General features: G+C 39.8%; 1 protein-coding gene across 1 annotated transcript in view; it reads right to left on the bottom strand.

Annotated features, from left to right (window-relative positions):
- LOC126473983 (uncharacterized) overlaps positions 1-15,379 on the bottom strand; it is a 243,021-nt gene that overhangs the window by 173,186 nt on the left and 54,456 nt on the right. The window contains exon 5 of the mRNA XM_050101371.1: positions 12,895-13,038. Coding sequence (XP_049957328.1) covers positions 12,895-13,038 — 144 coding nt within the window. The remainder of the gene's footprint in view (positions 1-12,894; positions 13,039-15,379) is intronic.

The following is a 15,379-nucleotide window of genomic DNA, read 5'->3' as shown; positions in this document are numbered from 1 at the left end:
TGCTATGCCAAATTGAAAGCTCTGATCTGTAAAGACTATTTTGACTCATTTTTTTACTCACCAAGAAGCACTAGAATAAAACAACATGAGCCCTGTCCTTCAGAAGATTTTTCAATCACCGATCAAAGTCGTAAACTTCACTGGAAGCCAGCCACTTCAGTCGAGACTTTTCAACAAACATGGATTTATATAGGTGCTGAGTATATTTCTCTAATTTATTACAGTAATTCTCACTGGCTCTGACTTGGGAACATCTCGAAATGAGTGTACGAACTCACGAATGAAATTTACTCTTACCTTATTCCAGAAAAAACATTTGAATTCCAAGGAATTTGTAGAGAGTGAGTTTGTTTAGAAGTTGGTGTATCTCTGTGGCATCTCTGAAAATATCTGTTCACTGAATGTATCCCTTCAAGGTAATGAGACCAACATTCTGCAACTGTCAGACAAAGTTTCAGCCTTCAGAAAGAAACTATTATTGTGGAAAAAAAGGTGGCTGATACAGACACACATCATGTTTTCTCTGCTCTTCACATGGTTTGAGCAGACAATGACTTTCAGCTGAGTGAAGAATTGAAGTTTGTATTTGTGAATCATTTAAATGAACTCAGCGATTACTTTCTGAAGCACTTTCTGGAACAAGTTTATCAACACAACTGGATCAAAGGTCCTTTCAGTACAGAACCTCCATCAGCATTTATTACTGAGGAACAGGAGCAATTTATTGATATTTCTTCAGACTCCGCATCGAAATCGAAGTTCATTCCTTCATCACTGCCTGCATTTTGGAGCTTAGTGAACCAAGAATAACTGCAAACAGGAAACAAGGCCCTACGAGTTTTAATAACTATTGCAACATCCTACTTACACGAGGCAGGTTTTTCAACATGGCAGTCACTGATACAAAATCTGGATCACAAATCAATGTGGAGGAGGGGATGTGAGTCACAATTTCTGACCTTATGTCAAGGTTCGAAGAACTGATGATGAAGAAGAAAGCTCACAATTTCATTGCAAGTATAACATCTAATGACATTAAAACTGAGTAAAATTTGTTAAGTCAACAGTTAATAAAGCAACAACTACTGCTATTAACTTTATTCAAAACTTAAATTTATTTATTTTTGAATACATTGTGGGAATGAACAGTGATCAATGTTATTACAAATATTTACTATCAAAAACAGTCTTGATCACAAATTATTTATTCTGGTGACCGGTTTCGATCACAACTGTGGTCATATTCAGATCAATGAGTAAGAACCTCCTTCTCCTTCACCAGTAGTGATTTACCACCAGAAGGAGGTTCTTACTCATTGGTCTGAAGATCACCACAATTGTGGTCGAAACCAGTCACCAGAATAAATAATTTGTGATCAAGACTGTTTTTGATAATAAACATTTTAAATTTATTTACCACACACTTCTAGCTGAATGCTGTGTGCGAAAGGAGCTGCAGGTGTTTATATTCAGGTCAAGGAAGCCATGGTCTTAAAAAGTTTGAAAAAATCTATTTTTTCAAAGGACATTTCTGTAAATGGGAGAAATTGCACTGAATTCCTCTAGCAACTACGTGTTTCTTTATTACTACTACAGCTGCATTTCTGGTTTGTTAATTTGTGTTAACAACAGAATTTTATTTTATGCACAATTTAATGAAATCTAAATAATAAACTAAATGTTTCAAGGTAATAATTATATAAAGATTTACATGAAGGTAAATCAAATATAAACAGGACGTTTAAAAATTATTTATTGAAAAATAAATGGCAATAATTTATTTTTCTATATGGTTGAAAATGTCAGCTAGGCGGAGTCTGGGTACTATGAGGGGTTGACGAGGAGGACCACTGTGGGCAGGATAGGGGTTGGATAATGGTGCCCCAAGAGAGCAGTAGGATGTCAGCAGGCTAGGTAACTTATGGACTTGAGTGCTGTCCCAGGTGCTGGATTCAATTTCAGATACGGTCTACATGGAGTCAGGATTCTGAGCTAACAGTATCATGAGGAGGGAGCAGAGGTGGTTTAGAAATGTATGTGCCATTGAGATACACTCCTGGAAATGGAAAAAAGAACACATTGACACCGGTGTGTCAGACCCACCATACTTGCTCCGGACACTGCGAGAGGGCTGTACAAGCAATGATCACACGCACGGCACAGCGGACACACCAGGAACCGCGGTGTTGGCCGTCGAATGGCACTAGCTGCGCAGCGTTTGTGCACCGCCGCCGTCAGTGTCAGCCAGTTTGCCGTGGCATACGGAGCTCCATCGCAGTCTTTAACACTGGTAGCATGCCGCAACAGCGTGGACGTGAACCGTATGTGCAGTTGACGGACTTTGAGCGAGGGCGTATAGTGGGCATGCGGGAGACTGGGTGGACATACCGCCGAATTGCTCAACACATGGGGCGTGAGGTCTCCACAGTACATCGATGTTGTCGCCAGTGGTCGGCGGAAGGTGCACGTGCCCGTTGACCTGGGACCGGACCGCAGCGACGCACGGATGCACGCCAAGACCGTAGGATCCTACGCAGTGCCGTAGGGGACCGCACCGCCACTTCCCAGCAAATTAGGGACACTGTTGCTCCTGGGGTATCGGCGAGGACCATTCGCAACCGTCTCCATGAAGCTGGGCTACGGTCCCGCACACCGTTAGGCCGTCTTCCGCTCACGCCCCAACATCGTGCAGCCCGCCTCCATTGGTGTCGTGACAGGCGTGAATGGAGGGACGAATGGAGACTTGTCGTCTTCAGCGATGAGAGTCGCTTCTGCCTTGGTGCCAATGATGGTCGTATGTGTGTTTGGCGCCGTGCAGGTGAGCGCCACAATCAGGACTGCATACGACCGAGGCACACAGGGCCAACACCCGGCATCATGGTGTGGGGAGCGATCTCCTACACTGGCCGTACACCACTGGTGATCGTCGAGGGGACACTGAATAGTGCACGGTACAAACCGTCATCGAACCCATCGTTCTACCATTCCTAGACCAGCAAGGGAACTTGCTGTTCCAACAGGACAATGCACGTCCGCATGTATCCCGTGCCACCCAACGTGCTCTAGAAGGTGTAAGTCAACTACCCTGGCCAGCAAGATCTCCGGATCTGTCCCCCATTGAGCATGTTTGGGACTGGACGAAGCGTCGTCTCACGCGGTCTGCACGTCCAGCACGAACGCTGGTCCAACTGAGGCGCCAGGTGGAAATGGCATGGCAAGCCGTTCCACAGGACTACATCCAGCATCTCTACGATCGTCTCCATGGGAGAATAGCAGCCTGCATTGCTGCGAAAGGTGGATATACACTGTACTAGTGCCGACATTGTGCATGCTCTGTTGCCTGTGTCTATGTGCCTGTGGTTCTGTCAGTGTGATCATGTGATGTATCTGACCCCAGGAATGTGTCAATAAAGTTTCCCCTTCCTGGGACAATGAATTCACGGTGTTCTTATTTCTATTTCCAGGAGTGTATGTCTTTGTAGTACCTGGTTTGTGATGGACAGGGATTTACAGAATCTGAAAAGGTAAAGGTCATCGTGATAGGCGGGGTGGAATCCAGAGAATGGAATTTTTACGGTTAGCCTGTAGGGGGATTCCACAGGTTAAGCAGCGTTTAAAGAATTGTATGTTGGTCTGAGTTTTAACCAGAGAAAGGGATATTTTTCTGAACTGGTGCAGAAAGATGGAGCAGGGGTCCATTGAAGCATGGATGGCATTAGGGAAACTGAAAACAACTTGGGAACTGGGCAAATGAAGGTGTTAGGTGATTGTGATGGAGATTGTTAAACAGAGAATGACGTGTAAAAATACATAAAATTATGTGCATAATATTCAAACATGTAAAACACAAAAAGATACATAAAAAGCACACAAATAAATACACAAAAAAACATTCAAAAACGTGAAAAAGAGCGGAAAGAATGAGGTGTGGGAATATGTGTATGCTGGAATGAGGGAAAAGAGAGTGGGGGGAGGAAGGATTGGTTAGGCTGAGGTTCACAATTTTGTGTGGCACAAGTAGATGTAGAAAACAGATTTGAAAATACATAAGAATGAGGGAAGAAATGTGATCACTAGGAATAATTCAAAAGCGGCGGGAAGAATTTAGGGCCTCTTCTATACACCCAGATATTTAAACAACGTGTCGGTGTCATGCAAGACACCACTAATGCTGTATCCAAACATTACAGGTTTGTTTTTCCTACTCATTCAAATTAACTTACATTTTTCTACATTTAGAGCTAGCTGCATTCATCACACCTACTAGAAATTTTCTCCAAGTCATTTCGTATCCTCCAACAGTCACTCAACCTTGACACCTTTCTGTATACCACAGCATCATTAGCAAGCAACAGCAAATTGCAGCTCATCTTGTCAGTCAGATCATTTATGTATGCAGAAAATAATAGCTGTCCTATGACACTTTCCCTGGGATACTCCTGGCAATACCCGCGTCCCTGATGAACACTCGTTGTCGAGGACAACGCACTACGCTCTATTACTTAAGAAGTCTCTGAGCCATTAGCCATTCACATACCTAGGAAGAATCTAGTCCATATGCTCGTACCTTTGTTAACAGACTGCAACGTGGTGCCGTGTCAAATGCTTTTCAGAAATCTATAAATATGGAATCTGCCTGTTGCCTTCCATACATAGTTCACAGTATACCATGTGAGAAAAATACAAGTCAAGTTTCGCACAAGTGGTGCTTTCTAAAACTGTGCTGATTCATGGACATCAAGGAATTTTATTATATTTGAACTAAGAATAAGTTCAAGAATTCTGTGGTAAACCGGTGTTAAGGATATTGATCTGTAATTTTCTGGGTCCTTTCTTTTACCCTTCTTATAAAAGGAGTCACCTGCATTTTTTACAGTCGCTTGGACTTTGCGCTTGGTGAGAGATTTGCAATAAATCCAAGCTAAGTAAGGGACTAATGATACAGACTAGGCAATTTATTTGTTTTCAACTCTTTCAGTTGTTTCTCTGCGCCAATGCTGTAGAGTACTCTTTGAATTGGGATTACATCCAGACCAGGCGATTTACTTGTTTTCATCTCTTTCAGTTGTTTCTCTACACCGGGAGTGCTTATTACCATGTCAGTCATACGGGAGTTGTTCGATGGTGAAAAGATGGTATGCTTGTATGATTCTCTTGTGTGAATGATTTCATTAATGTGAAATTTAAAACTTCGGATTTCTTTTTGCTATCTTCAACTGCCATACCAGACTGGTCAACAAGTGTCTGGACTGAAGCCGTTTACCCACTTAATGATTTTATACAAGACCAGTATTTTCTCAGTTTCTTGGCTAGGTCTTTTGCTAAGGTATGACGGTGGTAGTTGTTTGTAGGCTTCATTCCTAAATCCTTCCATATACACACAGATTTCTAATAACTTTTGCCTGTCATAATTTGCATATTCTCTTTTCAACCGAGAGTGCAACAGCCTTTGCTTCCTCAGCATTTTCCAAATTTTGTTCTTAAATCATAGTGGGTCATTTCCGTCATTAATCTAATTACTGCTAGGCACATAAGTTTTCCAGGCCATAATTTTCAATCTGTTCAAACTTCACCTGTAATTGCTCTACACTCATCTTCCTAGAACTTCATGATGTCAATTCACTGTCTAAATGAGATGTTAACAACTGCTTATTTGCTCTTTGTAGCAAAACCACTCTCCTAGCCTTCTTGACTGATTTAATAACTTTCAAAACTGTAGTCACTATGATGACATCATGTTCACTAATCCCTGTCTCTACACCGATGCTGTCGTAAAGGCCCACCTGTGTTTGTGGCTACAAGGTCCAAGATATTTCAGGTGCGTGTAGGCTGCCGAATTAGCTGCTCAAGACAGTTTTTGGAAAACATGTTCAAAAAATACTTCACAAGACTGACTGACTGTACCCCCTGCAATGAATCCATAGACAGCCCAGTCTATAGTCGGTAGGATAAAGTTGCCTCCAACTAGTATTGCACAATCTGGGTATTTACGCACTACTGACTGCAGACTTTCTTTGAATGACTCTAAAATTGTCATAGAGAAATCAGGTGGCCGGTAAAAACAATCAACAATTAACGTGGTTTCACCTAGACCTGTTATATGTGACCAGGTAACTTCACTGTCACAATCAGCTTCGACCTCGATAGACACAATACTTTTGCAAACTGCACTGAACACTCCCCTCCTATGGCATCTAAATCTGTCTTCCCGATGTACATTCCATGACTTGCGCAGCATCTCTGAGCTTTCTACTTCTGGTTTCAGCCAGCTCTTGGTCCCAAGAATAATCTGAGCATGAGAACTTTCCCGGAAATTTTGAGTCGAAGTGTCATTATTTTTACACAATCAGATTTTGCTCACTGTGTATTGAATGGCCAGAAAAACCCTCATGTGCACTTCACAAGCACTATGCTACCTGAGTACCTGCTTCCTTTGTGTAGTATCCAGAGGAGTCCTACAATTGCACACTTGATAGTGCAGGTCCAGAAATCTGCAGCAAGGCCGTCACAGAGTCGATGAAGCCTTTGTCGAGACCCTTCACTCGGTTCCAAACCAACGGACCCTGATCAACTCCAGGAAGAATGCTGCAAACTGCGAGCTTTGCTTGCACCCCATGCCTGAGGCCAGCAGCGTGAAGGCAGCTGATGGAGGTGGTGAACTACCTCCACCAGCTGCCTTTATGAACTCACAATGGCCTCAGAATGCATGCAACAGGCATCACTGGTGTCAACATGAGCCACAACTTGCAGAACAGTAGCTCCATGCATGCTTGATAGGCACAGATAAGGGCTCCCCAAATCTCATAAAACAACCAACACCCCCCCACCCCCCACATGTCGAGTGCACAATGTCTTTCTTTCAAGCCATGAGTGCAATAATCCTAAGGGGCTACATAATGCACTACAGGCTGTCTGAATTTACACTTACAGTTAAAAATGCAAGTTAAATAGAAAAGCATGCACGAAATTTAAGAAATATACTATTAGGAATACACAGGAAAAGCTAAGTATGTAACTTGCCACTCTGGGAATGTGTAACAGGCGACAGCTGAGGGCCTAACTGACTGGATTACTAAATGAATGGACATGTCTTCAAAACAAAACAAATGGGCAACTACTGTGCTAAAGACTGAATCAGCTTACAAGGAAGATTAAACCCCTTAAATAGAGAAACATGCTCAAAGTTTATGAAATATATGTTAGATGGTTGGTGGAGTCACTACTACCCTATTTTTGTCAGCGACAACACCCATGCAACTTGCATACAGTGACAAACAATATCTAATTGTACTGATTACCTGTGTCAATTCCCAAAACAAAGTTTTTCATCCTTTCACAAAAATGTGAATCACTATTTATGGATATCACCTTCAGCATTCAGGAATTCTATCATATAATATTTCCTAATATGCACATCAATGCTGACAATTTCCCCAAAACATTACAGTATTTCCATGTGACCATGAAATATTTTGCTCTGGAAAAGTGTAGAAGAAGACTGGAATACCGGTTTCAAAGTCAAATTTTTATTTTATTATTATGTTTTTTTGACTGTACCTCATAGTTTTAATAGTTCAAAAATGGTTTTTACTGTGTAGTTCTTAATACCTACATTGGATGAGTCTGGAGAGCTGCACTATGTATTTTACAACAATCTAGTAACAATCTTCTCTTTGTGTGCAAACCATATGAATATTCTTTATGCGAGTGTCATATCATCATGTTATTTACATGAATATAATTTATAGTAACTATTGTACAGCCTGTTAATGCAGTGCAGGCTAAGCACAAAGATTATATATGAGTTGGTACTATAAGTAGAAGCAATGCTTTGGTGACAACCACGAGAGCTTCATTAGTATTATTTGCTGCAATCAAGTGCACCACTCTCTCTCTCAGGCTAGCCACCTCACAAGTGAGTCACATGTTAATCATTTAGAGCCTCCTGATTCTTAATTTATTAAGGTGTACAAATTGTTCAATTCTGTCATGTTAACTGAATCTTCCATTGGTTCTTTCTAGAACAACATTAAAATAAATGAAAAGTACCAGTTTGCTTTTGTTCTACAGTCAACTATGATGTGTGATTTGCATAAATCAACTACTGTTATATGAAACTCATCTACTGTAACTCAGAGAGCCTTCATTATTCAAGCCAGTCTCCATCCACAATATAATACTACATTGATAGTGGCATGACGAAGTAGAGCTACAACATGGTGATATGTGTTAGCACTACTGCTTAGCTAGCCTCAGTAACAGTCAAAGGAAGATTAAAACACCAGTGACTAGCCAAAAATTGGTAATGAACAGTAATGAACTGTTCCATATTCTGCCTAAAATAAATAAGAAACCTGAAAAGATATATGTAATTAATCAATATGTCTCAGAAGTTAATAACAAACATGAAAAAGTAGAGGCAACTGAGCTGAGCACAATTAACTCAAGTTGCAGACTTGTGTACAAGTTGTGCTTGTGTGAGTGCGTATGTGTGTCTATTGCTGCCAAAGGCCTTAATGGCTGAAAGCCATAATTGTTTGAATCTTTTTGTTGTGCCTATCATGACTAAGCATCTCCACTATACGGTGAGTAGCAACTTTCCTTCTCTACCATTGTTACATTCCATCCTGGATTTTCCATTGTTCAGTTTACATTAATGTTCTACAACATCCATGCACTGGAAGCCTGCTTATCTTCCTATAACCTCACCTCCCCTTCCCATCAGTAACAAAATCCACCCTAACATGTATCTTACTCTTAAGTGCTATTGTTCTATATCTGATGAATTTGCATATGACATCAGCACAGTGTTTAGGCAGGAAAATGTTAAAAGGAGAGCAAATGTATTTCTGTACAGTGTGTAAACTTTTAGATGGCAGACCTCTCCCTAGTCCTGAATCAGTATAAGTCGGTAAACGTCAGGAGGCTTCGGTAGGCACGCAGTTGCGACTGCTGCCAACATTACATAGCTGACTGTGTTGTACAAGGTAGCCATTGTCGTATGCTTCGTTATTGTTTTGCGCTGTACTGTTCTGCGTGTTTTTATCGTGCAGTTGTGCTAAACATGATCAAAATGAGTGGAGAGGCAGTTGCTGGCCTATCTCGGGAGTCGCCAACCACCCCTACCAGTAGGCCTACGGTTAGAAGGAAACCAGTATTATGTAGCGATGCTCGCAAAATTATATTTTAATATACGTGACGATTTCAGTTTCGCTTACGAACAACATTTAAAGCGAGTTTTACTTCCAAGCCTTTCGTCTGCTTTCGTGTAAGCATGACGCGCAATTTGTAGTGCCAGCACTGCAACTGGTAGGCGTGCCTTGTCGCCCCCTCCCTCCCCCCCCCCCCCCAACGGCTCCTCTCCCCACGCCAGCTAATGCTTGCTTCCTCCTCTCCCCGCACTCCCCTCACAACTCTGCCGTCTTAAAGTTAACACACTGTACACAATATTTCATTTTCTGATTTTTTATTATCATCCATCAATTTGCCAGTCATCCATCAACAAACAATGAAACATGTTCACGGCATTTTAAAGAAATTTATTTACATACATGTTCATGGTGTTTGGTAAATCGTGTGGCATTCAGCTCAGTTTTTGTGTTTGTGTTATACAATGATAAACTTGAGTAATCACTTTAGGTTCTCACTTATGGATGAATCAGTTAATAAATGAATTTGATTCATTTTTAAAAACTGTGATGAACATGCATAACATAGAAAGGTAGGCAAATTATTTGGCATAAAGTATTTTGTGTAATCAAGTGACTATATGAGTTCACAAATGTTTTTGAGCTTGTATCATTTCAAATGCTTTGTGTTGTGCATACTAATTATCACTGTAGTTGATAATTTATGAATATGAAGCATATACCTTGAATCCGCTGAGCATACATACTTTTGAAATTTCATTTACAATTTTTTGAATACTCACATTATATGAGAATATCTTATTGTACATTACACCAGTGAATTCCCAGAGTTTTGAGAATCATTTGACATTTCAAATGAAAGCAGAAACATTTCAGAAATATTCTCTACACTAGTACATAACACTGCTTATTTGTTACTGATGTCTTACTTGTTTCATTGTATTGTTTATTATTTATGGTAAATTTCATCATTTCTTTTGTGACAGTTTGTTGCCATATTTTGCAAATATCCACCCCCTTGCATTTGTAACAGTTGCACATACTAGTAGGATGTTTTAGCACAGAATCTGCACAGTTTTTTTTATTAAATTACGTACTACTATATACATTTTGACTGAATAACGTGACTCATTATATCAGATAGTAATCTTTACATACGCTTGATATTCTCTCTCTCTCTCTCTCTCTCTCTCTCTCTCTCTCTCTCTCTCTCTCTCACACACACACACACACACACACACACACACCTGCTGGCCAGCCAACTCATAAAGGGGTCATGTATTCATCATTTACAGATTCTTGATTCTTAATTTGTTAAAATATATAAACGGATTAGTTGTAAAGCTTAAAATATACATATAAACTATTATTCTACGGCGATCATCAGTTGTAAGTCAGAGAACCTTCATTATTTGAGTCAAGGTCCCATCCTCCAGCAAAATTAGCAATATTATCTTACATTAATAGTAGCACAAAGGCGTAATGCTGCATTTAATGGATCACACGAATGATCTTTATTGTTCATACAATGATATTTACGTAGGAAAAGTTCATTTATACAGTTCTGTACCTCAACTGGTGAAACTGGAACCCTTACAGTATCACTTTGTTGCCTGTCTGTCTGACTGCATGTCCAGCGGTTAAAAACCCTTTCTCTCAGGAACATGTACACATATCAAGTTGGAATTTATGCCACATACTAAGGTGCATGATCCCTTATTGGTGTAAGAAATTGAAGCTTCTAAGTCAACACAATCCAATGACATAGCCATTTACGTCACATATTTTAATACCGGCAAACAGACTCATTAAAACCTATAGGGTTTAGGTATTGGCGTAGAATCACGAAATTTGGCGAAAAGGAAGGTTTCACAGTACAATCCCAGGGAAAAAAAATCCAAAAACTGAGCCAGAGATGCCCATATGGTAATATATTTCTCGATAATGTATTATAAAATTTAAATTATCAGAAAGCATTTTGTACATTTCACATATGAATTTAGATAATGACAGTCAATGTTTTTGTAACTCTTGATTAGGCTAGGGCCAGGAGTTGTTATTTGAAACCTTGTCATCATATTACATGTGAATTTTGACACAATGTTTGCAAAGTTTGATATCATATTGATCAAGGGGAATCACTCACGCCTTTTCTTGGCATCTTGATAAGACAGATAGTCAAGTGTTTTATATTCTTAGATTCTCCCTCTTGAAAATGCAAAATATTGGTGAATGAGGGGAAGATGGTGTTCTGGACAGTTTAGACATGTAGGGAGTTGTTCACATGGGCTGTCCCACCACATGCCTCACCAGTAACCTCATTAGTACAGTGAAAGGACATGTATCCACACCTCTGGTACTGAAAACATCTCATAGGAAGAGGAAAATAGGGCTTGATATTGTACTTATAAAATATAACCTTAACTTTCTCAGGTAAAACATGTCTATCAAAGGCTAAGATGAAAGCTCCAGTGCCCACCCAATTATTCTCAGGTCCTCGCTGGATGTGACAAACAAAACGGGCTTCCCACTATTCTAGGTTAGCAAGCACTTCTTCATCTGTTGGTAGCATTAGATCCCAATGGAAGGTGATGCTTTGAATCTACTGAGTTTATAATAAAGAGAGATGGCAACTGGTGTATCCTCCAGTTTGTCACAGGTATGAAGTGCCCATGATAGGTTAGCAATCAATGTAAGATGAAAGCTCCAGTGCCCACCCAATTATTCTCAGGTCCTCGCTGGATGTGACAAACAAAACGGGCTTCCCACTATTCTAGGTTAGCAAGCACTTCTTCATCTGTTGGTAGCATTAGATCCCAATGGAAGGTGATGCTTTGAATCTACTGAGTTTATAATAAAGAGAGATGGCAACTGGTGTATCCTCCAGTTTGTCACAGGTATGAAGTGCCCATGATAGGTTAGCAATCAATGTTTTGCTTCTGATCTCCTCTATTGCAGCAACTTTTCCAAATTAATCTGCAATATTTTCAATGAAAAATAGGCAAGGAATAAACCACAGGTCTTACCTAACCCCCAGCCTCACAAGGGGAAATGTGATAAAAGTGTCAAGGAATGTGATGATGGTGGATAAATATGCTACCTATAGAGAGAGACATTGCCCAAAAATCTTGCTTGTGATGATGAACTTATCTGCAGTGTAGCCCGAGGTCTACATTAGTTCCAGACAATAAATGTCAGAGTCATACCCAGTACGGAAGCCATTAGTTGTGCCTGCTATATTCGCAAAACATACTCTTTTTAAATGGTTGTAAACTGACATAACACATAGTTTAAAAAGCTTTTGCTTTTACGCATATCTGAACACACTATTGCCACTTTACAATGGTTTCTATTATTTGAAATGTGTAGTACTGTAACAAAAATCCACCACAGCTGACTTACATCACAGGTATAACTTTAATAACAAACCATATCTCTGACACATAAACTGATAGAATAACTTGGTGCATCAATACGACTGCACTGAAGTATGTCATAATTGCAAAATGTCATTTAAGAATGCAAGTAAAAGTTGCAGATACAAACAAAAATTGTATATTCCAATAATAGCTTGACTGTATCTAGGTACCACTTGAGAATGAACCATAGCTCAAAATTTGTAGTGGTAAGTAAAATATAAAAAAAAAGCAACTCTGGTTGGCTATTATTACAATAGCATGCATTTCAAGCAATTCATTGTGGCAGCAGAATGGCAGGCACAAGTAATATAACTTAAATTACTTACACTGAATTCCTTGCGCAGTGCATATATATAACACCTGGCGTCTATAATTTCTGGAACTCCCAAACCAATCAAATCTCCAACTTCTAAAGGAATTTCTCGATTAGGAAGAATTCTGGACCCATTTATGTAGGTTCCATTTGAGCTCTGTAATAAATAAGGAACAATTTACAAGCTATGAGAAATATGACAGAATAGCTTTTTCATATTTAAAATAAACATTTGTAATCAGTATAATGGACAGGCCACAAATAACACTAGGAATAAATGTTTTATTTCACATAAATGCACTCTGAAGATCAATTCATTATGCAATAAGGGCTCAAAACACTCTTGTAAGTCAAAAATTTCATTTTAATTGTTTTATAACAATGCTCAAAGAAAGTTTGTAACCTTATTTTTCAATGTAGTTACCCTTCTTTGCAACAAACTTGCAAAATATGTCCAATGGTCCACTTCCAAAGTTGAAATAGGTGGGCACTTACATGGCCTTGTTATTATTTACAAATCTTTGAACTCTTTCAAAGGAAGGCCTCATCAGGTGCAAACTGATGGCGTTGACGGCACACTATAAGGTGGAAGTTCCAGAACTCAAGTTTCAGGTCATGTAAGGTATCTTTTAATACACATGGCCATGTGAGAAATTTCACTGTTCTTGGGCAGCAACCAGCAGTACTCCTTAGCAGTCTCCAACATTTTGATCATATGTCACTGTAATGAGCACTAATCACATATTGACCCTCATCCTCAAAGTCGTCCAATGTAGAGCCCATTAGAAAACGGCTAACATGACAATTTAAGAGTGAAGTAGATACCCAAATTTCCACTTCTTTTACGAGAAGACTTACTTGAGATGTTCAGCCGCACTCCTTTGCTGGCTAGCCTGCTGCTACAAAACTCTCTTTTCTCTTCTTCTCCGAAAGTATGTTGCTAGGTACAGGAACTTCTTAAGACACTTTCTACTTATAAAAATAAGTAGACTTACAAATTTTCTTTTCCTTCAATTAATGACGTATATTACACTTCAGACATATTACAAATCTCACTCTTCACTTAAACATATACTATTTCATAAGCCTCTCGTGTCTCCAAACGTCACAAACAAACTAATATACATTTGAGAGAAAGTTGGCTTAACACCATGTCCATTCTCAACATGAATCTTATACATGTCTTCCCTTCAACCAGGCTAAGACAAAAGTTTTTTCCCAGGGTACCTTCTCAACTGTTCTTGTTATTATAACAATTGTCACTGACACAATTAGCACAGAATAAAATAGAAGCTCCATGGTTCTTCCGAACACTTTCACTAAAACTTCCTTGGGTCACCCGACAGGTACTTGTCAGTGCCGTTCAACCACCGCGTCCACATTCTTCCTGCGACTGAATTTAAACCTGCATACATAGACATGTGACACGAAGTAGGTAGGATTATATCATCCCAAACTCACATCTAAAATATCGTGTGCTCGAGACGGAAGAAGGCTGAGTGGTTCTAAATTTTATACCGAAATTCTCGAATCACTACACCCTGATGTACCTAAAACTCCCTGGGGTGACTTTCTCAGAGGAAATCAGTGACTTGAATTTTTTCATGAATGGGATGATATGTGCATCTCTTCTATCTATTGTTTCTTGTCCGCTGGTTCTTAATGGTATGCCATAAGTCATCTTCTATCACAGTTCAACTGTGGAAAGCATTTGTTTCACACGAAAGACTTGAGACACTGTTTTCCATTAATGCTTGGGGCCAACAAACAGATGATTTGATTAAACTTCCTGACAGATTAAAACTGTGTGCTGGACAGAGGCTCGAACTTGGGGCTTTTACGGGCAAGTGCTCAGGCAAGTGCTCTACCGACTGAGCTACGCAAGCACGACTTACGACCCAATCTCAGAGCTTTACTTCCACCAGTACCTCGTCTCCTACCTTACAAACTTCACAGAAACTCTCTTGCGAATTGCCTTGGTTATTTATCAGTTATAAACTTTCCAGTAGTGAAGGTCATCACTGATGATATTGTGTTCCCATCCATGACACTTTTTCAATTCCATGACTTTTCTTCGACAATTACGGACCTGTCAGCTCAGATCTGCTAGTGAATCTCCTGTTTGACTGTCAGTTCACACATTTCCCAGTCTGCCGCTCCACTGTTCATCTAGGACACTTGTGGCTCTTTCTTTTTAATCTTTCCACCAATTCAGATGTTCCCCTTTTACTCCAGCAAATGATTCCGTAACTGATTCTCCATTCTGCTGCAAGTTTTAGCAGATTCAATTTCTCTGATCATTTAAAATGAATAACACTTCATTGCTCTCGCACAATCATGACCACTGCTGTGCAGACAAAATGCATGTGCTGCTGCACAGGTGTAGTCTTACTTTTTCATCATCCCTACTCTGTTGTGGCACATTTTTAAGATATCACTGTTGGTTTATTTCATTATGCAAGCATACCAACAACCTGCAGTCAAAATTCCTGATATTT

Source organism: Schistocerca serialis, chromosome 4 (genome assembly GCF_023864345.2).
Source record: "Schistocerca serialis cubense isolate TAMUIC-IGC-003099 chromosome 4, iqSchSeri2.2, whole genome shotgun sequence".
Taxonomy (NCBI): Eukaryota; Metazoa; Arthropoda; class Insecta; order Orthoptera; family Acrididae; genus Schistocerca; species Schistocerca serialis.
This window is presented reverse-complemented; position numbering and strand designations above follow the sequence as displayed.